General features: G+C 41.5%; 1 protein-coding gene across 6 annotated transcripts in view; it reads left to right on the top strand.

The window, feature by feature from the left end:
- COL5A3 (collagen type V alpha 3 chain) overlaps window positions 1–23,821 on the top strand; it is a 137,150-nt gene that overhangs the window by 9,868 nt on the left and 103,461 nt on the right. For 5 of the 6 annotated variants that reach the window (XR_009153723.1, XM_058171475.1, XM_058171476.1 and 2 more), the window contains exons 2-4: window positions 17,724–17,891; window positions 18,296–18,509; window positions 20,174–20,336. Coding sequence is in view for 5 of the 6 variants with exons in the window: in XM_058171475.1 (XP_058027458.1) it covers window positions 17,724–17,891; window positions 18,296–18,509; window positions 20,174–20,336 (545 nt within the window). In the remaining variant the exon portion in view is untranslated. Of the gene's footprint in view, window positions 1–17,723; window positions 17,892–18,295; window positions 18,510–20,173; window positions 20,337–23,821 lie in introns of those variants that run through there. The other variant, XM_058171481.1, reaches the window with a different exon arrangement.

Raw genomic sequence — 23,821 nt, forward strand, 5'->3', positions numbered from 1 at the left:
GATTGTAAAGAAAAGTTTGCAAATACATAGGCAGCAGTTCCTAAAGGCCCCAAAACTGGAGAGGGAGAAGGGGAGAGAGGGAGGGAGGGAGGGAGGGAGAGAGAGGATAGGAAGGTGGGGGTGGGGAGACAGAGAGAGACCATGAGACCATGAAGGGATTCTGGTGAGATTGATTGATTGTGCCCTCAAGTTTTTTTTTATCTCCTAGTGACCACATAGGTATTTTTATTTCATCTCCTGTCTGCTAAGAACTAATGGGGAAAGTGAACTGGGAAATCAAAGTTCATTTCATTTCTGAGCTCTGATGTAGTTTCTTTGCTATAAGCAGACTACTTTCTCTCAGTCTGTCTTGCCACATCTGTAAATGATATTAGTAGTAGGGATTCTATGCATGCAAGATATTATGAAACAATAAGGATTTACAGCCAACCTTTCCTCCAAAGAACTCAAGGTGCTTCATGATTAACCTTGCTTCTCTTTAATCTAACAAAAACCCTTTTAAGTCAGGCTGAGGAGTAATGCTTGGTCCAAGGCCAAGATTATGTTGTGAGGAAATTTAAAGTGTGCTTTCCCTAGTGCTATTAGTGCAACTCTTTATGCCACAATATTATTGCTTTGGTTTGCTTTGTTTCTGCTAGGAGAAGTGTTTTGGCCCTTCAGCATGACTTTCATGGGAGGATATGTATTTGTTTCACATTTGCAAGCCTCTTATGTCTGGAGCGTTCCTCAAATTTTGACAACTGCAGAAAATTAAGTTCTCTCCAGAAATCTTTAAAATGTTTCAGGCCGTAGTATTGGCAGAAGACTTGTCCAAAATATCAGATGAGATTTAATCTGAGCAGGGTTCTTTTGAAGGGTCAAATTATTAAGTACTCAGTTCATTAACATTTCCTTTACCATCCCCTATTAGCACTGTTTTCCTGGCTTTTTCACCATCCAGCTGTTTCCTCTTCTCCTTCTATATCTTTTTTTATTGTTACCAACATTTCAGTCATTTGGAAAAGAGAAGAAATATACATTAGGAAAAATGTAAGGTAATACGTTGCATGATTGACTCTATTTTCTCTTCCTTTACCCCCTCTTCCTCTTCTTCCTTGGAATATATTTCTATGTTTGTTTTGGTTCATTGTATACAAAGCTGTGGTCAAGAACAAGGGTTGGGCAAGCAGCTTGGAATAAAAAATTTACACAGCTGTTTGCCTTCTGCTATTTGGCCTAATTCTGGGATAGCTATTACTAATAAACATGCCTTCAGCTGCAACTTTCTCTGAATATGAAGTAATTAGGACATCAAGCCATATGTTCTAGCTGCATTTTCATGCCACATGGGATAACAAACCAGGCATATCCTGGTAAATCAGACTGTAAACTTAACATGGCAGTAACATCTCTGGCCTAAACTGCTCAGATCACTGGCTCAAGATGACCTGTGCATAAATGTTTGGAGTGAAGGCTAGACTCAGCATTAGATAACATCTGTCAAGCATGAAAGAGCAGGTCCAGGTGAAGGTTCAATTAAACTAATTTATTGCTAAAACCTACCCTGTTTCCCCAAAAATAAGACATCCCTTGATAATAAGCCCAATTGGGCTTTTAAGCACATATGCTAAAATAAGCCCCCCCAAAAAATAAGCCCTCCCTGAAAATATTTAAACACATGCACAGCCAGTTCCTGCCATTTCCTCTGGTTAGGGTTAGGGAAACAGAGCTGGAAATCAGGTAGATGGCAAGAGGAGCCCCATCTTGCCCCACATGCCCCAAAATAATAAGGTCTCCCTGAAAATAAGGCCAAGCGCTTATTTCGGGGTTCAAAAAATATAAGACAGGGTCTTATTTTCAGGGAAGCACGGTATATGCATAGGAATCTTCTCAACTAACAGATCTGCTTGGAGGGTCAATTCAAGGCAGGTTGGACTTAGTTAACTTGTGGCTATGGAACGATTATAGGTTGATCCTTCTTTTAACTCTGCTACAGGTTCTGCTACTGCTTCTCCTACAACATCCCAGTTATGAACTGCAGAATATTAGTAGGGTCAGACAAAATGTAATTTAATATGAAGCTTAAATATGTTCAAAACAAATATAATTATTTGCTGTATATTTAATGCATTTTTGCTTTAATCACATTAAAAATACAATTTATTGATAACTTTTATGAGGCTGTGGAGGCTAAAGTTAGATTGAGGGAAGATTAAAATGTAATTATGCTCTTCTTTGTAACAGCAGAGTTTTCAAAAAAATTTTTTTTTGCATACCAGGAAGTTCAGGGGACTGAATTTGGAATATTTAATTTGTAAGATATATGCTGTGCAGTATTTTCTTCCAATTATCTACCACTTGAAATTAAGTCATGAAGTGATCTGAATATAAAGCTCTGGTGGAAGTAAAACACATGTTGTAGTTCTAGGACATGGTGAAGTATTTTGTATTTGAAAAATATGACTTTCATACTTTATCACACTGAAATACCTGCCTACGTTGTGCTTCCAAGGAGCTGCAGAAAACAAATCAGTTTTCTTTGTCAGTATTCCACCTGCTTCAGATTTAGTAATGGTTCCCATGGGCTGCACTGCATATGGTTCAGCACCATGGACAGGTCACCTGGGAGGTCACCTGTACTTCGGGACCACAATTCAATGCTGTACAATAGGTGGTGCTTTCAGTTTTGACATCATTGGCTCAGGGTTACCCTGGAATTTCTTATTTGCAGCTGGGAATGGAAAATCCAGATTTTGGCAGGTAGCATCGATGAGTCAAGGGTGACACACTCCCAGCTGTGAACATCTGGCAGGCAAGTGGTTTGGCTGGAGCTCTATAGCCCATACATCCGGTGGCGGAAGGCCTGGCTGCCTGGCTGCTTTTTCCTGCTTCCTTTTCAATAAACCAGTTGCTATCCTGACTGGCAATTAGTATCCTAATAGTCCCTGAAGCAAAGCAATTGACATTCCTTGCCAGGGCCAGGAATCTACTAAAAAAATCATCTATATGCTGAACATTAATTTTATCAGCTGAATTTTGTTTAAGTGCCAGCAAGTGCCTGTTATTATATTTGACTTTTGCTTCTTGGAAGAGGAATTAGGAGAGGTGATTTAAGGCTTAATGCAACTCGAAAGAGACAACAAGCTTTCTTCCATTTACCTACCTGGTTTGACAGCCAAGTCAATTCTTCATTTTGGACTCCAAGGAGAAACCAGCTATTCTGTATAAAAAGGAAACAAGAAGAGATTCTACTATTGTACTGTTACACATTGGATATTTATTTTGCTGTTTTTAAAAAGCTAGAGAAAATAAAGTACCAGTAGCTCCAATTGTGCAAATGGTCAAAAGCAGACTGGGACATTCAAAGAGATTACCATAAAATCCATCCCCCTCTATCCCTCTCCTTCTATTATCCAAGTACATTAAGGAGTCAACTTCTGTAACTGGGAAGTGCAATGTACAAACAGCCCAAGTGTGGTAACTGCTCCCATCTTCTGATTTCTCTGTATGGTTGGGATCTACAGTACTCCACCACAAAGCTGGCATGTTGGGAACGGAAACTCAGGTTTTGTTACTTTCATTCAAGTTTAGTTTTAACTGAGATCTGGCAGTGTATGCACAGGCTTCACTACTTTGTGTGGTCATATGCCTCATCATCTCCCCAAAACCATTTGTGAATATGTTAAAGAGATAGCTATGTGAGTATGATCCTCCTCCTTTGCTTTTCACAGAGGAAGCTTAAATTATGCTGACCATATAAAGTAGCACCACCCAGGAGCAGACAGGTTGACCAATGAGAAGGAGGCTCTGTCTTGCAGCATGGTTTTCATTACTACTTTTTTTTTGCCCTCCATTCTTCTAAACCAGCACATTCAGTTCTCAAGAATGAGACCTTGCCTTTATGGGGTGGGACCTGGGCCTGGCTCAACCTGGGTCAGAACAGGTCACGTCTGGAACCTAAAAGCAGCTAGAGACCACCCACGGTGCATTTTTCCAAGTCATTTGTAGCTCAGCGTTTCCTACTTTGCTCCCAAGCCACAGCTTTGTGAATAAATCTCTCCTGCTCTTTTTTTCCAGCCTTTCTGTTTGGACCCATATGCTGTTAATTTAGCCCAGCCCCTTCTCCCTCCTCCATCATTTAGCCAACATCAAGGTCAAACTACAGATGGTACCAAAAGATCTTTGATTAAATCGTACAGTAAAGATTCCCCCCCCCCTTTCAAGCACACACACTCACACATTTAGCATAGCACTGAGTACAATGGAGAGGAAATAGTGCTATGCTTTCTCTCCCATATACACACATCCCTTTCCTGATTAAGTTCTGTTCCCTCTATTGCTCCACAGAAGGGATATGACAGGCACTGAGATCTTATTTTCCTTTTTCTGGTCAGTCTGATAGCAGCTTTGTGGAACAAATGTGATGAAGGAAATGACAATGTTATGTTTCCCTGTGTGTGCAATTACAGTAAGTCACCTTTCTCTTCAGCCGTGGTCCTGATCTAAATTTTCCATTTTCCAGTGGCTGTTTTTCAGCTTTTTTTCCTCCCCACATTTAATTGGCTGGAGAGTTAATCTCCTGTGGTACCCAACTCCAAGTGAAATCTTCATTGAGCAGCAGGTAGAATTCTTTTCTATTTCATCTTCCATAGTCAAGAATTTCATGTCGCATCTAATGGCTACTTAGTTCTCCCCGCTTCTGGGGAATTTCCTTGTGATGAGGTTTGTTTGTTTTTTGTACTTCTGCAAATCTGAATATCCTTCCTTAACTGTGTATACTGTATATTTTGCTATTCTGAGTAGTTCAGACTTAATGCTCAGAGAATTCATTCTGTATTGAATTTGTCTTTTGCCCTTATTTCAGGGATCTCAGATATGCATTGGCGTGCTTAATTCCTCACTGATGAAAATGCAGCATTTACCTAGTGCCAGAATGTGATGCTTGATTTCTTGAATCCTTACCAAGTATAATTTCTGGCTCTCTAGCAATTCCCATAATTTTGAAGATATAGTATACCTCTGCAAAGGACTGTATTTTGAATGTATGCTTCTTGCATCTCAATTTAATAGGGCTGTGAGATAGCAAAAATTCCACGCATGCAGAAAATTGCTGCAGTCACAATAGATAATAGTGGGCTCAATGAACAGATTCTGAGCAGATTGTAGACAACTTTCTATATTCCTAGTAACCATTGCTGTTTTTATTTATGTGGCAATAGTTCATTCCTTTTTTTCAATTTCTGTGCATCCTTCTCTCAAGGGCTTTTGTCGTATCTTATTTTTTAACAATTTTACAAGTCAGTTCTTACTGCACAGAGAAATATGTCTTTGTCTTACACTTTCTGCTGATACTGCAGTTGTAACACTAACATAGCTTAAAAGTGATTCACATACATGATCATCAGGGGTAAAACCCAGCAGGTTCTGAAGAACCAGTAGCGGAAATTTTGAATAGTTTGGAGAACCAGCAAATACCACCCCTGGCTGGCCCCAGAATGGGGTGGGAATGGAGAATAGAATAGAATAGAATAGAATAGAATAGAATAGAATTTTGTATTGGCCAAGTGTGATTGGGCACACGAGGAATTCATCTTGGTGCATATGCTCTCAGTGTACATAAAAGAAAAGATACCTTCATCAAGAATCATAAGGTACAACACTTAATGATAGTCATAGGGTACAAATAAGCAATCAGGAAACAATATCAATATAAATCAGAAGGATACAAGAAACAAAGTTACAGTCATACAGTCATAAGTGGAAGGAGATGGATGATGGGAACGATGAGAAGATTAATAGTAGCGCAGAGTTAGTAAATAGTTTGACATTGTTGAGGGAATTATTTGTTTAGCAGAGTGATGGCATTCGGGAAGAAACTGTTCTTGTGTCTAGATGTTCTGGTGTGCAGTGCTCTGAAGCATCATTTTGAGAATAGGAGTTGAAACAGTTTATGTCCAGGATGCGAGGGGTCTGTAAATATTTTCACAGCCCTCTTTTTGATTTGTGCAGTACACAGGTCCTCAATGGAAGGCAGGTTGGTAGTAATTATTTTTTCTGCAGTTCTAATTATCCTCTGAAGTCTATGTCTGTCTTGTTGAGTTGGAGAACCAAACCAGACAGTTATATTTTGCAGTATCCTTCCCCTGCCATGCCCACCAAGCCATACCGCGCCCACCAAGCCACGCCCACAGAACCGATAGTTAAAAAAAAATTGAATTTCACCATTGATGATCATACTTATTGTTAGCCATTATGTCATGTCAACCCTATCTGTGACTTATAGGTGACTTATACATTACAGAGCTAAGTTCCTGATGGAGATGGAAACTTGCATGGATGGAGGTGATAGGGAAGGCCACACAGTTGTGTGGTTTATTTAGTATTCTTTCAGCATGCAGTCCACGTCAAAGGCTTCCTAATCTTTGCCCTTCAAATACTAACTATTGTTCCAGTTCTCTAAAAGCCTGCTTCCTCAGCCTCTCAATCTGTCAGGCTTCACAGCAGGACACAGCAGGAAATCTCAGCTCTTCATACACTTTCACCCTTGTTCTGCAATTGGCTTAGCTTTGTGGACAGGTCTCATACACAGCTGTGTAAAATTAAATACTTTAGCAAAAATGAAGCTATAGTGACAGATGTTTTAACCTCTGCAGTGCAAAGATCTTCAATCATTTATAGATGTCTATACTCCATAGTTAATATCTAGACTTTCCCCTCACCTTTCCAAATTAACAGTTTTCAAGTAATTATCTTGATAGTTTTAAGCAACTCAGACATATTTATGTAACTATCTTCAGTACCCTAGGAACAGCTGGTTCATAGCCTGCCAGATTCAGCCATTAAAGAACACAAAGAAGTGCAAATTTCTGAAATATTTTTCACCAAATATAAATGGTTGTACATTTGTCCGATGTGCAGTAATTACAACAGCCGTTTCTTCTTTTCTGTGTTCTAGAATTGAATTTTTTTAAAAAGTTTAGAATTCCTAACATTCTCAAAAAGCATGTTCAATCTATTCAGGATGAAAACAACTTGGTATTTGTGGTTTCAGTTTCCCACCAGTAATCTCCAAATCGCCTTATTTAAATGGCAGCGTCTTCTGTTATGTTATTTCTCTTATATGCATTTCCCCCCCATATGTGACCATTTCTCACAGGATTTTGGTGCACATTTGGATGAGAAATTGTGCAATCTAAGTAAAGAATTCCTACATCTTTAATATGACCTCATCCTCAATGTGAGAAGCTGAAAAATATGTGCTTTTAAGATTGACAATGTTCTTGCCACTAGAATCTGTAAACACTTCTTTTTCATGACTTGTTGCTTCTGTGAACATACATCCTGGAAAGCTAATCTATCCTTTTAGATTTGCTCCTCTTTAGCTCCTGATGTGAAATGTGCAACTCTTGTTGAGATGGAAAATAATTTCTCTTCACTCTCTTTGCCTGGAATACTGTCACATAATGCCTCTCTCTCCATTTATTTTCCCATTAGTTGAGTCAAACCACATTAAGGATTAATTTGGCATGCATGAAAGATTCAGCAAGAATTCCATTTTCATTTCTTGGCTCAAGCAGTGAATTTCTGTGGGAAATCAATCTGCCTAGTCAAATTTTGGTTAGAAACATCAACACTGTCATTTTTTCAATATTTTATGTGTTTGTTTGAACCATCTCTTGCTTCTAAATTGCCCTCTGCATGTGTGGTTCATATGCAGTCTCTCAAATAATGGCTTCTGTTTCTCAGTGTTGAAGAATCAGATGATTTTGTTCATGCCAGGTTGCCAGGATCAATGGACATACTATTAATATAGCATGCCATTTTGATTTTGATTTCTATTTTTTAGGATATTAGTTGTCTCTCATCTGCTATTGTGATATCTGCAAGTCCCTTCTATTTTTTTATCCAAATAATTAATAATTAATAAAAGCTTTGAAGAATCCAGGAGGCCCAGGGCTGAATCTTACGGCATTTGCTGTGGTGGCACAGTGGTTGGAATGCAGTACTGCAGGCTACTGCTGACTGCTGGCTGCCAGCAGTTCGGCAGTTCGATTCTCACCAGATCAAGGTTGACTCAGCCTTCCATCCTTCCCAGGTCAGTAAAATGAGGACCCAGATTGTAGGAGGCAATATGTTGACTTGGTAAACCTCTTACAGAGAGCTGTAAAGCACTGTGAAGCGGTATATAAATCTAGGTCTATTGCTATCTTGTATGATACTTCATTTTAACTAGATAAGTGAAAATTGATGAGCACTTTGAATAATGTTTGTAGGATAGTAGTAATAGTATGATGCTCGTACTGGTAGTAGTAGTAGTAGTAGTAGTAGTAGTATGGGCTCAATGGCACAACAGTCAGGTAACTTGCTCATCAAGAAGTAATGGGATATTTCATCAAATGTTTGCTGAAATAAAGATATATTTTGTCTTAATGGAGTTGTCAATAAAATAATGAATTTAATTTAGTTATCAATAAAAGAATGAATTTAATCTGGCAAGACCTGTTATTAACAAATCCACACAAATTCTGGTAATTGCCAAACTGTTTTCAAGGTGTTTTCAGATTTATCTCTGATCAATACAGAGTTTAAACTCACCTTATTTATTTCCCATATCGTGTGTATTAGCGTTTTCACAATGAAGGCCATGAATTTTATGAACTAATGTTCTTCCTGATTTTTCATTAAGGAGAGTAATAGGCTCCATTAGAGAAGCACACACCTCTTTCTTCAGTGCACAAATATTTATTTAAAGTCTTTAGTTCAGGGTTTGCATCTCCAGTGCTCATGAAACTTAGCTTAAAGCTTCTTGATAAAGCTTATCATGTTTCTCCATTGCTGAATCATACATGCTATCATGTAGAGCAGGGATGTGAAACTCAAGGCCCAGGGGCCAGATCCAGCCCACGGGGTGCTTAGATCTGGCCCATGGGGTTTCCGTGGAAACAGCAAAGGACCGGCCCACGGTGCCTCTGCCAGTGAAAACGGAGCTCGGGAGGGCCACAGGCAGCACTCCTGAGCTCTGTTTTCTCTGGCAGAGGGTTGCAGGAGGCTGTCGCAGCCAAAAACAGAGCTTGGGAGCTGGTTTTTGCTAGCAGAGCGCTTGGGCCCTTACAGGTGCCACCCTGGCCATCCCACCCTGGCCCCCAGGTCAAACACAACCCTAATGCGGCCCTCAATGAAATCGAGTTTGACACCCCTGATGCTTAGGGTTTTCTAAACAATTCCATAATTGTTTCCTACCAGTATGTATTCTATGACCAGGCAGGGCTCTCACCAATTCTTTCCTTTTTTCTGTGACCCCCACAATTTTAGCATAAATTTAATTTAATTTTGATAATAGTTCACTCTTTTTTCAGAACTTTATAGAGTTCAGGGCACTTGGTTTTCAGGTCACAGGGCTTTAGCGTTTAGCATTATGACCTGAAGGGCTTGTTTTTCAAGTATCAGCATTGTTGGAGCAGCTACAGATGTGGTATCTACAGTACACTTTTCAGGTACAAATACAAGCCAGATTTTTTTCTTTATTTACACCCATCAGTCCACCCATCAGATTAGACCAGGTCAAGAAGCAGTCACCATAAAGATTTCTGAAATGCTACCTAATTGTAGGATATATTAACAGAATCTTGAATGTCTGTTCATAATCTTCACTGCTCAATTTTAAAGGCAACAAGGTCAAGGCAGAACTAGAGTCTCTTTCTTTTTCAACTTTATCAAGGCTGAACAATCATTTCAAGACCAGAGCTAAATTCCTGCATCAAATAGCCATTGTATTGGTAGTTGATTTGAAAGAATCTCCCCAGAGATGTGTCCTCCCAAATGAAACCATGTCCAGAAGACTAGTTTCTGAGCTTCCTACATCTTGAGGGGTTGATCTAGCCATGAGTGTTTCAGTTGGAAGGCATCAAAAACCTTTTCAAATGATGTCTATGACAAAACTGTTCACGTTATACTGAGCAATTCCATCACAGTCTAATAAATAATCAAGGTAATGATTTTCATGCGTCAGATTCCTATTGCAAAAATGGCATTAATATGTTTCTCTTCATCCTGGTAATCCACTTTCCAGGAAGTGACAATATCCTCATTCAGGAAAGCCATATTGGAAAAGGCCCCCATGAATAGAAGCAATAAGCCCTTTGAGGTAGTCGAGTCAAGAAACCAAAACCATGAGTACAAATATTATGTTTATTGTAAGATTACAGTAACAGAATCTTGCAGGTCTGAAACTACTTCTCCCCTTGCCTTGCCTTTTCAGAGAACTAAGGAGGGTCCCATCTGAGACACTTTTCTCTCCTCCCCATTCCTTCACTTCCCTGTGGGCTGATTTATTTCTTGTGTGATCTTTGCCTTTTCTAGGCTTTTCCTTCTGTTTCCCAAGGTTATTCTCACCATTACAGTTGATGATGACAATCTTCAACTCCCACTTAAGCAACCCCAAGGTCAATCTGTTTGCATCATGGGACAAAGGCAAGGCTTAATTGTTTGTAACAGGGGTCACCTAAACTTCAAATCTCCCTACAATATCTTCCTTTTTTTCTAAGAGTTAGTATCTTTCTGTCTATTATCCTATTAATAAAAGTCATGGCAAAGATCAACAGGAACTCAGCCAATTCCATTATCAGCATATCTTGATGGACTGAGCAGCTGTGGTTTGCTCTATCATATTTATCAGTCCTCTGCTTTTCTAGCTGACAAAGTCTCCTCTCCAGCCATCATCTTACAGCACAGAGGGTTTCATTCCACATTCCGGATTAAAGTAGAGCAGACGATTTCCAAAAAGACTATGCCACTAAATGGAACTCCTTTACGGAAGAAAGGACGAAACAAGGCGGAATTTAGAGAGGCAATTGCAGAGAGCAGACATTGAAACAAGCATGAGAAAGAAACATAAAATAACTCTGCCTTGAATTTGTTTACTATGAGACAAACCTGGACAGGCTTTTAAGATTCTCTTACTAAGGACCAGAACAATAAAGTAGCGTTACTGGAATTCCTCCATTGTGTCTTTCTTGACTTAGTCTTCCTCAGAGGGCTGAGAGAAACAGAAGTTTAATCCCATGCAATATTAGATCCATCACAATTTAGCCCTTGACTTATTTTTCAACAAGGGTATATTTTGCAATCATATTCTCTTTTTTCCCCCTTCATTAGCAATTTTCTGTTAGGCCACTTTATGATTTGCTAAATGAAAAATGGGTGCTTAGATTTATTCTACAGTATGCCAGAAACATTCATCAATCTATGAACAATCAGCACTTTATAGGAGATACCTAAAACGTTCACATTTTCTAGGTTACAGCAGATGAACGACCATCCATAAATAGGGCAAGATGCAGCCATCAGTTTTATTGGCATGTAAATATTTGGTAAGAATGATGGGAATGGAAGCAAGAAATAAATTGTTGTGGAATAAAAGCCTGCATAAAATAATTTAGCCATCCACTTTATTTTTGCATAGATGACCTCCATGTTAGAGTTGCAATCATTTATTCTTTCAATAAACAAAAGTGTTCCCTGTGGAATTTAAGATTCTCTTACTAAAAGTAAGGAAGCTGCCTTCGTTTAGGAGTTCAGAGCTGCAATGCTGGCCATTGAACTCTCAGCAAGCTGAGGCTACTTAGGCATGTACACTCATTGCTGTAAAATGAAAATCCATTTGGGAGCCAGAAATCTGAAAAAGAAGCTTTCCTGATGCTTTCTCTTTGTGAGGAGTGACTACAAAGCATATTGTTCAAAATGATATTCTCCACATGGAATCTGAAGTGCAGTTACATGACGAACAGATCAACACATGTAGTCTGCTATACTAGCCCATCCTGTTTCATGTGCAAATCTAGTACTCCCTACCATGCTGAATGGGATTTTGTATTGATTTTGCATTTTTAACAGTGGCAGTATTTTAAATTGTGCCGTGTTTTGATGATAACCATTCAGTGATGCCTTCCTGGTTCATTGTTCCTGCTTTCTAAAGACAGTATTTGCTCTAAATATCCCAAGAATGATAACAGGTAACCAGTAACATTTTTAGGAGGATATCTGGCAGAATCTCAATTCTCAACTTTATGTTTGCCAAGCAGTTCTCCATTTCTCTGCCCAAAATGATAACAGGGGAAAAAAGAGAGCCTCTTCTATGTGCCATGCCCAGCTGCCATCTCAGCATTTGAATGAAGAGCATGAAGAAGGTAATGTGCAAACGCCATTGGATGCTCTGCTTGGACCGAGGCATGAGGTTGAGGAATGAGATAATGGGTCCAGTGGGACTATCTTCAGCTGGAAATAGATTGTAGAACTAGGTCAAAGGAGCATGAGAGATGGGAAGGAAATGGAACTTTTCTGAGGACAGTAATTCTATATTCCCATCTCTCTGTTGGGACCAGAAAGAATTTAATGGAAAAGATTGGATGACAGCTACATACTGTGGTCTGCTAGATGGCCATTACGACTTTACTTCCTTCCTTTCTTTTCCATGCCTTGCAAAGAATACAACACTTTCTTCACTACCCCCACCCCACCCCCAACCTTCTACCATGAGTCAGGACAAGTTGCAGTTTGTTGCCAGACACGGAGGGGGAATAACTTGCTGCAGCTTCTTTCCCAGTATTCTCAAGGGTGGCAGGCATGAGTGTGGGATGTCTTCTGATCTGTTCCAGTTAAGTTCTGCGTGCAGGCTACAACTAGAGGTCAATCATTTAAGAAAAGGTTTTGAGCGAAATTTTTCAAGTAAAACAAAACGGCTGCAAGCAGTTATTCTCCAGATCTAATTCTGGGAGGTGGGAGATATGTTTTCCTAACAAACTGCCATTGATTATTCTTTTTAATCACACTGAGGGGTCAAGTAACCAACATACGAGATGTGTAGGATGTAGAAGCCCTTCTGTTGGTATCCATCCTAAGAAAAGTACATGGGAGGCTGATCCAAGCTGAGATTATTGAGTGCAGAGTGGAGGAGGGTAATCTGATCTTCTCCCAACAGCTCCAACATTTATTTATTTGTTTGTTTGTTTGATTATTTATTTATTTATTGGCTGCCCATCTTTCCATAGGGTAACTCTGTTTATGTAACTGTTAACATACACAGTGAAAACATAAAAAGTTTTGTGTACATAAAACATATATAAGTTCCAGCAACCAGTGAGTGAATACAGAAACTTTTAAAAGCAAATTTGGTACCAGTGGTTGTCTTTTAAAATGCGGCTGCATGTATGTGCGTGAAAGAGGAAAGGTGCTTTATTATGTTTTCAGACATCCTATTTTAAATAATGTTCCTTAAATTTTTGTTTTCCAAAGTGTTACCTTGTAGCTTGTTGAAGCTAAAAGCCAACACATGCTGACCGGTTCAAAGTTGACTCAACCTTCCATCCTTCAGTAAAATGGGGATCCAGATTGTTGGGGGCAATAGGCTGACCTTTATAAACCACCCAGAGTGTGCTATAAAGCAGGGGTCTCCAACCTTGGCAACTTTAAGACTTGTGGACTTCAATTCCCAGAAGCAAAGCTGTCTGAGGAATTCTGGGAGTTGAAGTCCACAAGTCTTAAAGTTGCCAAGGTTGGAGACCCCTGCTATAAAGCACTATGGAGCAGTAAATAAGTCTAAGTGCTATTGCTGTTGTTGAAGGATGCTAGATTGAAGAAAAATGCTATATACACTTTTTGCTATATACACTGTTTTTGCATGTATGTGCATGGGCACATGTGCCTTTGAGTCAGTATAATTCCTGGTGGCTTCCTGGATAGGCCCCTGTAGTTTTTTGGGGCAAGATTTCAGACGTGGTTTGCCCTGGCCTCCTTCCTAGGGCCAATAGTGACTGACTGGGTCCCCCAGTTGGTTTTGTGGTGAAGGTAGGAACTCAGCTCACACTCTAATATAAGGGTTCAAATATTTTTATTAGTTTATCAAAATATAAAATAAAAATGAAGATAGTGGGAAATTAAAGGAGGAAAGGGGGAAGAGAGAAAAGTGTAGGATGAAGGGAAAAAGAAAAGCATTGACTTCTGGCTCCTTTTGGTGCAGTTGAATAAGGTAATAACATAAAACCTCAATGTTTTACTTTCATATGCTAATATATACCGTATTTTTCAGACTATAAAACGAACAGTTTTTGGGGAGGAAAAACGCTGATTGGAGGTGAATTGCCCTCCTGGAATATCCCCAATCAGCTGTTCCCAGAGGTGAACTTTAGCAACAGGTTCATTGGTTGTGAGCTCTGTGCCTTGCTTTTTTTTCAGCTTCTGAAACCTCCCTTTCAGAGGCTGGGCATGGCTACATTTGGACTATAAGACGCAGCCAGATTTTCACTCTCTTTTTTGGGGTAAAAAGGTGCATCTTATATGCTGAAAAATATGGTACTAGCCATTTCTATAACAACAAACCTAGCTAATCAGCAAAACCAAAAATCAAAGTTTCATTCCCCACCCCCACCCCACCTCAAGCACAAAGTCCCTTCACTCTTCATTAGACAGTGGAGCTGATTTTAAATTCTGCACAAGCAACTCAGCGTGAGGCTGATCATTCAAAATGTTTTGCATCTGGAAGATGGCAATGTATTTAAGGCCCCAAGTTTGCTGAAGTATTCTGTCACATAGGGGAAGGGAAATACTTTTGATGGAGAGTCCTCGTTTATTGATAAAATGTCATCCATTATCTAAGAAAGGAAAGGATTTTGCAGCCAGAATCAGAGACCCAAGAGCATTCTTGGCTTGTATTATATTTTGAGAGAGAAAGAAGCAAGAAACAACTGGTAAACGATGAGCTTTACTTGTCGCTAGATAATTTTTCTTGGCATTTATTAGTGGAGGAATATATAAGAAAGATGTGGAAGAATCTTTTTGTACACATATACCTACACATATGAATGAACAAATAGTCTGAGATATGAATGTACCAGGGTGGACAACATGATGCTTATGGCAAGAACGTGCCTGCAAATCACACTCTTGGTGTCCAATAAGCTCTGTGGCCTATCTGACTTTTATTTTTTTTAGGTTCTTTAATTTTTTTAAAAAAATCGGGAAGCTATCAAGCATCAGACCAAAGCACCAGCCTTCAACACTACTGGGATTCTTAGAAATAAAAAAAAATGATGGATGGCTGAAGTTTAGTGATTCAGGAAGAAGGAGGAGGTGCAACAGTGGCAGCAGTGAAAGGGATTTTTGGAATGTTAAATGAGAAGATGGAGAGCAACCTCACAGGTCTGTCTTCCAGTAAATGCATGTCCCTAATTGGTCACATACCTCTGGCAATCACTTTATGAATGATCAAATCCTCAATTGCTAATTTTTAATGAGAGTGACCAGAACATTATCTCAGAATTACAAATGTTGCCATCAGCTCTTAAAGATTCTCTAGCCATGCTTTATAGAAATAGGCATGAAACTTTCTGGTCACAGTCTATTAGTAATACTTAATATATAGAATGGGATTTTTTCACCAGCCTTCTCATTGACAGATTCCTAATTATTAGCATGTGTGGCTGAAATTTGCACTCCTGGAAGATGTTTGCTATTCAATTAAGTGTGCTTCATTGGACACCTAGAAATGAAGGCCAACAGCCAGAGGATTTGAGACGGGTTTGCCAGTAGTATTGGGGAAGTCTTATTTAACTGTGTTTTACTTAACATTCCTTTCATTCTACATCTGCAGTGGAGCAGCCATATGGATTAGGCTGAAGGAGGATGGGCCAGGGCCAGGAATGCTGGTTGGGAAGGTGCTTAGACTAGCAATGTGTTGTTTTATATTCCACACTGCAATCACTGCTGGGGATGCCTACAGATTGGGGTCACAGCCAAAGCTTGAAAGAATTAACTTGGCAAAATAAGATTCCTAGGCTGGTTTTGACTTCACTAGGCATGAGAGGATGTGCTACCATTCATTGGATCAGGCCAGAATACAAACTGCTGTACATCATCCTTGTCTTGCCAAGGATGGCAATCTTGTGTTCCTAACAGTGGTGAAATCTAAATGTCTTTCCTACCGGTTCTGTGGGCATGGCTTGGTGGGCATGGCTTGGCCGTGGTGGGTCATGTGAGTGGGTGGGCGTGGCTATGTAACGATGTGCCTGGGGGATCAAAAGACAGAAAGTCACTAACAATGTCCTGCTGGAGCAGGGCTAGACTACATGACCTCAAGGTCCCTTCCAGCTATAGATTATTCTCGGAAGCTGTGTCTAGTGCCAGTCCTTCCTCCCTCCCTCCCTCCCTCCCTCCCTCCCTCCCTCCTTTCTTTCTTTCTCTCTTTCTCTCACTCTCTCTCTCAAAAATGAACCCCCCCACCCCTGTTTTTTGCCTATACCCCCCGTTTTTTGCCTAGTAGCCTTCAGGGAAGCCTGCTAGGAGCAAAAATGGACTCCCCCCACCCTTGTAAAAAAAAAAGGCTCCGGCGATTGCGCGCCACAGCTGTGATTGTCAGAGCCTTTTTTTTTACCTTTTAAAAGCATTTTTTAACTACCAGCTTGGGCGAATAGGTTGTAAAAAATGCTTTTAAAAGTTAAAAAAAAGTCTCTGACAATCACAGCTGTGGCGCACAATCATCAGAGCCTTTTTTTTACCTTTTAAAAGCAGAAAGTAAAAACACCCGGGCTGGTGGGTGGAGCCTCACGCCGCCATCACTACTGGTTCTCCGAACCATCTGTCACAATCGCTATCAGATCGTCCGATCCAGTCTGAACCTGGAGCATTTCACCCCTGGTTCCCAAGGCAAGGGCCAATCTTTGTAGTTGGGCTGCACATTTTTAAGTATATAATGGCCAGTGACCACATAGAGCTGGATAGTGCTTTCATTCTAATGAGAAAATTAATTTCAAAAAGATCTGAGATTTGCATTTTTCAGGTATCAAATATACCTGGGTTTTGCAGATTTTATTATATGTTGACTCATTCAAGAGCTTAGCACATCTTTAAAAACCTTTGTTCTGGAAAGACAGGAAGAAGATGTGTTGATCTTTTCCCCCATCCGTTCCATGTATATTTTAAGGTGTTCTTACAGAGTGTGATTATTTGTCATGAAATAAAATATAGTGAAGGTGACAACTTGAGTTTTAAGGGGCATAATTCTTGGAAGCTAAGGGTATGTGACATTGTTTAAGTACCAGATACATTTCCCCCCTTACTGTATCTGGCAAACTGATATTCCCTGAGCTGAGCCTATACAAGACATCAAACCATCTTTGGGTTGGAAGGATTTTGGAAGAATTCAGGTGAGGATATGATAACTTTGTTTGCAACTAATTGGCTGTCTCATTCATCTTTTCCAACAGATCTGTCTATTGATAGAATTGATTTCCCTTGAATGTCTGCACCTGAGCAAATAAATAAAAATTATTTCAAAGATTTTGTATTCAGTGGATAAATATACATTATTTCAGGCTATGCTTCACTGCTACAGTATATTCGCCTTGGAACGACTGCACTGAATATACCTGCTTGGAGAAACAGGGAAAAGCATACAAAAACGTTACATATAACAGCAGCATAGTTTTGCCTTGTAGGCACCCCTTGTGATTTTCCTTTCAGTGTCTCTTTTTTTGCCCAGGCAATTTGTGTTCAACTGTATCTTAATAGTGATGAGAGATAGTAGTTCTATTAGAGCTGATAGGGATTTTCCCATTATTTTCAAACACATCTTGTTGCCTCGGGTGAAACAGGCTTCGCAAAAAGGGAAAAGCGGCAAGCTGGAAAACATGAGCCGTCCTTATTTTTCTTTGCTGTGAGGCTGGGATGGACTGTGTCCTGTGCTTCTCTTCCAGATGGCCTTGTGGATGTGCTCCAGGCGTTCGGTGTGCGCGAGGGCAAGAATGGGGTCACTATCGCTGCTGGGATCTGCACTCAGAGGGATGGATCGGAGGAAACTGACCTGGCCTTCCGCCTGGAGAATCAGACTCATTTCATTACCCCCACCAGGCAGCTCTTCCCTGGTAATGTAAAGCAATCTATCTATGTGGATCTGCATAGTTAGTCGAAACCCCAAAGCTGGTTTACATACATATCTGAGGGCCTCATCACTTGCACCTGTTCAAAATGATTTCTCAAATTGCAGAAGACAGATGTCTTCCAAAACTTGCTTCCCAAAATTGCAAAAAGCTGAGTACAAATGCATGCATTGTATGTGGCCATATGGAAAACTAGGACCGGCTTGAAATGAAATGGGAACCTTTTTAAACAACTTCAGCACTAAATGCTTCAGGGACTCAGGACTACTAGGAAATGTGTAGAGCGCTCAAACTGGTGAAAGGGGGGAGCATTTGGGAATGGGTTAAAATGCTTGTTTGGTTCCTGGTTCTGTTGATTTCTCAGGATGCATTATCTCCTCCTCTTGCAGATGGCCACTTCCCAGTGGACTTTTCAATATTAGCCACAATGAGAGCACTCAAAGGCAGCCAATCTTTTTTGTTTTCCCTGTATGATGAACGTGGCGTACAGCAGCTTGGTGTAGAGATTGGACGTTCCCCCGCCTTTCTCTATGAAGACCAGCTGGGTCTCCCAGCGCCTGAGGACTATCCTCATTTTCACAGAGTCAACTTGGCTGATGGCAAGTGAGTTGGGATATTGGGGTAGGGGGGAAAAATAGAAGAAAGCTATTTAGAAATGGTTATCTTCTCACATAAATGTGGACATGACTGAAATATTATTTGGTTTGAGTGCTTTTTTAAAATAGGATTACTTTTTCAGTAAAAGGGATGCGTAACAGGTTCTTTGTTGTGACAGATTGAGGCAATATTTACACACACACACACACACACACATTCAAACACAGATACATCAACACTTTTGATTTTAATGCCAGGATTAAGGATGCCAAAATCTCAACAATTGTAGTTTGCAAAAGCTACTCCTGTAAAGTACAGCTTCTTCGGTAGTTAGGAAAGAGCAACTACTAAACAAAGTTGAGACTATAATGTCTAAGATGGTTTAATAGAACTAAAATTGTGTGATCAAAGCATAACTTTTCCCTTCTTACATGCATCCATGTTCATCGAACTGATGTCATTGTTAAATATATTATATTGATGATCAAAGCACTACAAGAAAATCAAATGCTACTGGTACTTTTTCTTTAAAAAAAAAACTATTTTTGGTGCCTTTAATATGCTCAGAACAGCTCTCTTGTTCTGGCACCTTCTAGATATGTTAAGCACAATTTCCTTACTCCTCAGTCAGCATGAGGATTGTAGCCTTACACAGCCGGAGATTAGAAGTAGGGGGAAAATGGCATAGACTAGTGGGCTTGATTTATGTCAGAGCTGTTTTCAACGCTGCCCTCCTGGGCAGGAATTATACTGAGTAACCTTAGCAAGTTTTTTTCCTCATCCAGCTCTCAGCCCACACATGGGGTAATTGTGGCAATATATTAATGAAAACCTTCTAAAAGTTGCAGAAAAGTTTAATGACTGGCTTCTTCCTCTACAGCATGGGTGTCAAACTCGCGGTGTCACATTGCTGTCACATGATGTTTCACAACGTTTTTCCCATTCGTGGAATTGGGTGGGCGTGGCCTGCATGTGACGCATTCAGCCCGCGGCCACCAGTTTGACACACCTGCTATTAACTTTTTTTCTTAGTGACCAGATCTGTGATTGACCATAACCCTTGCTCCTGCTTTCAGTTGATATGTAAAATAGTTTATAGAAAAAATATTATAGGCTAATATTATAGGCTAATAAAAATATTATTCTCTAAAACTCTCAAGTTCCACTGGGAAGAGTAAAATCTTGTGACTTTTGGTCACGAGATTTTCAGACACTTTTTAAAAGCTGTTAAGTTGGAGGTGGGTTCATGTATTCTATATTGTCCCAAAGTACCACAGTGCTAATCCTTGGCTTTTCATGAAATCTAGTGGTTCACATAAAGGAAAAGGATGGAACCTGTAAAAAATATTTGGCAGTCTTGCATGTTAACAAAACTCACTGAACTGCCAGCTGAAAGTAAGATTTATCTGTGATAATTCCAAAAACAAGTTTTATTGCACTATTAATGGAAAGGCATTCTGCAGTTATTTTCTTCTATAATATGAATGAATGAATGAATGCAGTAAGGAAGTAAGAGTTCTTGGGAGGATTACAACTGGAAGATACAATTTATTTTGTGAATAAGGCAGAAGGATTGCACAATAATAAACTCATCTGGATCTATCTCTGAAGTTCCTAAGCTAATTCTGCCTTGTCCCACTAAGTTGCTTAACTCTACTGTCTTTTACCAGATGGCACCGCATTGCTCTAAGTGTGAAAGGTGAAAGTGTATCTTTGAGCATTGACTGTGAAGATGCTATAACATTACCCCTGAAGCGAAGCAAGCAGCCAGTTGTCAGTATTGATGGGGTCACCTTGCTTGGGGCACGTCGGCCAGATGAAGACATTTTTGAGGTAGGAAAAATTATTCACAAATCTCAAATCATTTTTCCCATTCCAAAGAAAATATCAATCAGTTACACTGCTGAAACTATCTTATACATGTCTCCTTGCTGATTCTAATGATGTTAGAGTACAAATTCTCCCCACCCAGAGGTGGGCTGCAGTTTGAACCAGTTCGGGTGAACTGGTTGTTAAGATTCTGTGCATTTCGGTGAACTGGCAAATCCCACCAGTAGCTGGCCCCACCCACCCTGCCCAGTCACTCCTCATCTTGCCCATTTGCCCGGTCTAGCTGCTGTTGCTCTCTGTCTGGCTCCCTTACTTGCCTTGACCACACAGTCTCTGCAGGCCGGCCAGCTTGCCTGCCTTTGCCTCCATGGCAGAAGTCTCCCCATGGTCCTGCTGAGAGGCCCTCATCTGCCTGGGTAAGCCTGCGAGCAAGGCCTGAGCCTAGCTGCCTCCCATGTGGCCCAGCCAGCTTGCTTGTCTTCCACCGGAGCCTACCATGTGGTGGTCATGGCCCAACTCTCTGCCTCAACTGCCTTCCTTTGCCTATCTCTGCTCTTCCTCACTCGCCTAGACTAGACTTGCCCAGCTGCCTTCTGCTGCTCTCACCCACTCCAGCATCAGAAGCCTCGAGGCAGAGGTAAGCACAGCCAGGTACCCCCTCAAGGAAACGGGGCTAGGAAGGGTGCTCATCTCCAAAGCCTCCTGTTTCTCTTGCCCTCCACCTCCTACTACTTCTCTCAGCCTTAATCCGTTTCTCTCTCACTTTGCCTCCTATTGTTTCTCTCCCTCTGCTTCCTACCACTTCTTGAGGTCTGAGGCAAAGCACCTGGTCTGGGCGCGCAGCCCTCCATGACAGAGCCCTTCCTGGGGAGCAAAGCCTTGGACAACCTGATCTGTCCCAAAGGCCTTGAGGAGCTCCAGATTTTCCACACTGGCCAGAGTGCCTGAGTGCCCTGGCCTTCACAGATCCCAATGGGGTCAGCACCCAGCAATGGTTGCACTCCAGGAGGGCGGACGGATGTCCTGGGACTGCACATGCACACCACAGTGGAGCAGCAGTCATGGCCCCAGCGTGGCATCTCCCCCGAGGGCTGCCCACCATCAGCCTTACCTTTGCAGGCAGTTGTGTGCTGGCCCCATTGGGACCTGAAAGGTCTAAAGCTCTGGAAGGTAAGGCTGACGCTGACAATGGGTAAGGGAGACCCGCTGCACTCGGCCAAAGAGCTGTCTTTTGGGCCTGGCATGCTCGGCTTCCACAGGTCTGCTGGGCAACTGCCACCTGTTCGCCTTTGCCTCAGGTCCTACATCCAGCTCATGACAGTGGACGCGCCGCTTTCGGGCCTTGCTGGCAGGCAGGTGGGCAGGTGGCCCTCGGGAGAGATGCACACTGGGGCCAAGACTGCTGCTCTGCTGCAGTGCACATGTGCAGACCTGGGACATTCGCCCACCCTCCTGGAGCACCATCTCTGCCGCCACTCTGGAGCTCGCCTTCCCCCGCCACCACTCTGGAGCTCCACTTCTGCCTTCCGCCGCTGCTGCCCTGCAGCTCCACATCTGCCTTCCGCTGCTGCCGCCACTACTTTGAAGCTCACCTTCTGCCACAGCTGCTGCTGGTCTGGAGCTCGCCTTTGGGATGGATCAGTTTGTCCAAGCCATGCTTTACTCCCTAGGAAGGGCTCCATCATGGAGTGCTGTGTGCCCAGACCACGTGCTTTCTCTCAGGCCTCCCACCTTGCATGGGGTGGTGGGAGGAGGAAGTGTGCAGCTGGGAAGATTGCCTGCAGTTCTTGCAGCCAAAGTTGGGTTGAACTATAAGACCTCCAAGGTAGCTTCTTCTAGCCTATGATTCTAAAGTCTCCAAGTCAAGGGAATTTGCTTAAATTGAGTGTGTAAGTGTGAGTGAGTCACACACACACACACACACACACACACACACACACACACACTGATGGGAGATGTAGCTTCATGGGGGTGCATTTTGGAGAAGTATCACGAGAAATGCCAAAAGGGCAATCATGTTGGGATTAAATTCCAAATGAAATTGGGTCTTCAGGGTAAGTAGACACGAAGACCTTTCAACTACAGGTTTCTAAATATCTTATTAAAATGAATGTCTAGAGGCAGATTTTTAACTCATTAGTCCAGAGGGAGCAAAAGAGATAGGATCCCAATCAGGGTCTTAGCTATTTAGTTCAGGAATAACAGAGTTAAAAGGGACTTTGGAGGTCTTCTAGTTTCCTGCTCAGACAGGAAAACTGAGGATGCCAAAATCTGAGTGGAGGGCCTGGGAGAGGTGTCAGAATTAACAGAATAACACTTAGAAGGGGCCTTGGGGGGGACGGGACCCTATACCATTTTAGAGAAATGGCTGTCCAGTCTTTTCTTTAAAACTTCTAGTGATCAAGCACCCAGAACCTCTGGAGACAAGCAGTTCCACTGGTTAATTGTTCTCACTGTCAGGAAGTTTCTCCTTAGTTTTAGGTTGCTTCTCTCTTTGTTCAGTTTCCATCCATTGCTTCTTGTTTTGCCTTCTGGTGCTTTGGAAAATACATTGCCCCCCCTTCTTTGTGGCAGCCCCTCAAAAGCCTGTTTTGTGACTTGCCTATCACAGTCTTGGGCAAAGCATGCGAGCCATTTCCTCCTTTCAGTGGTCCATGAAAGTACATCTGTATGTAGATGCAGATAATAAAGTTGAAAAAGGTGAACAACATTTTTACAGAACTATAGATAAATTGAAGCCTGGCGTGACAAGGAGTGGCTGGGAGGGGAGGGGCCAGGCGAGGCACCCTTTGAAGTGAGTGACATTGAATTAGCCACACCCACCCAGTCACATGACCATCAAGCCACGCACACCCAGCCAGTCATTAGGGCAGAGAACCGGTTGTTAAAATTTTGCATCCCACCACTGCCCCCACCTTACCTTTTCACGTAACCATCTTAGCATCTCCTGATTCTAGATCTTCCTCCCTCCATGCCAGTTGTGCTACCTTTTTCACTGTGCCTGGCAAGGTTACAGGAGGCTGCTAAGGGTCTAGAATTGACAAATTGCACCAGCATACAAAGCCTCACAGAATATAGATGACTTTTTCTGCTCTATCCCTGCTCTGCAGCCCTGGAGAAAACCAAACTGATTTCCAGGCATGAAAAGCCAGCAACTTGTGTCATCTTCCCATTGCTTCCTTCCTTCTTCAGCACTTGCTGCCTGCCTGGCTGAGAATGCTCAGCAGAGTCTGACTTTTTTTTTTTTTAATTTGCATTTATATCCCGCCCTTCTCCGAAGACTCAGGGCGGCTTACACTATGTCAAGCAATAGTCTTCATCCATTTGTATATTATATACAAAGTCAACTTATTGCCCCCAACAATCTGGGTCCTCATTTTACCTACCTTATACAGGATGGAAGGCTGAGTCAACCTTGGGCCTGGTGGGGCTTGAACCTGCAGTAATTGCAAGCAGCTGCTGTTAATAATAGACTGTCCTATCAGTCT

This window comes from Ahaetulla prasina, chromosome 2 (assembly GCF_028640845.1).
Source record: "Ahaetulla prasina isolate Xishuangbanna chromosome 2, ASM2864084v1, whole genome shotgun sequence".
In the NCBI taxonomy this organism is placed as follows: Eukaryota; Metazoa; Chordata; class Lepidosauria; order Squamata; family Colubridae; genus Ahaetulla; species Ahaetulla prasina.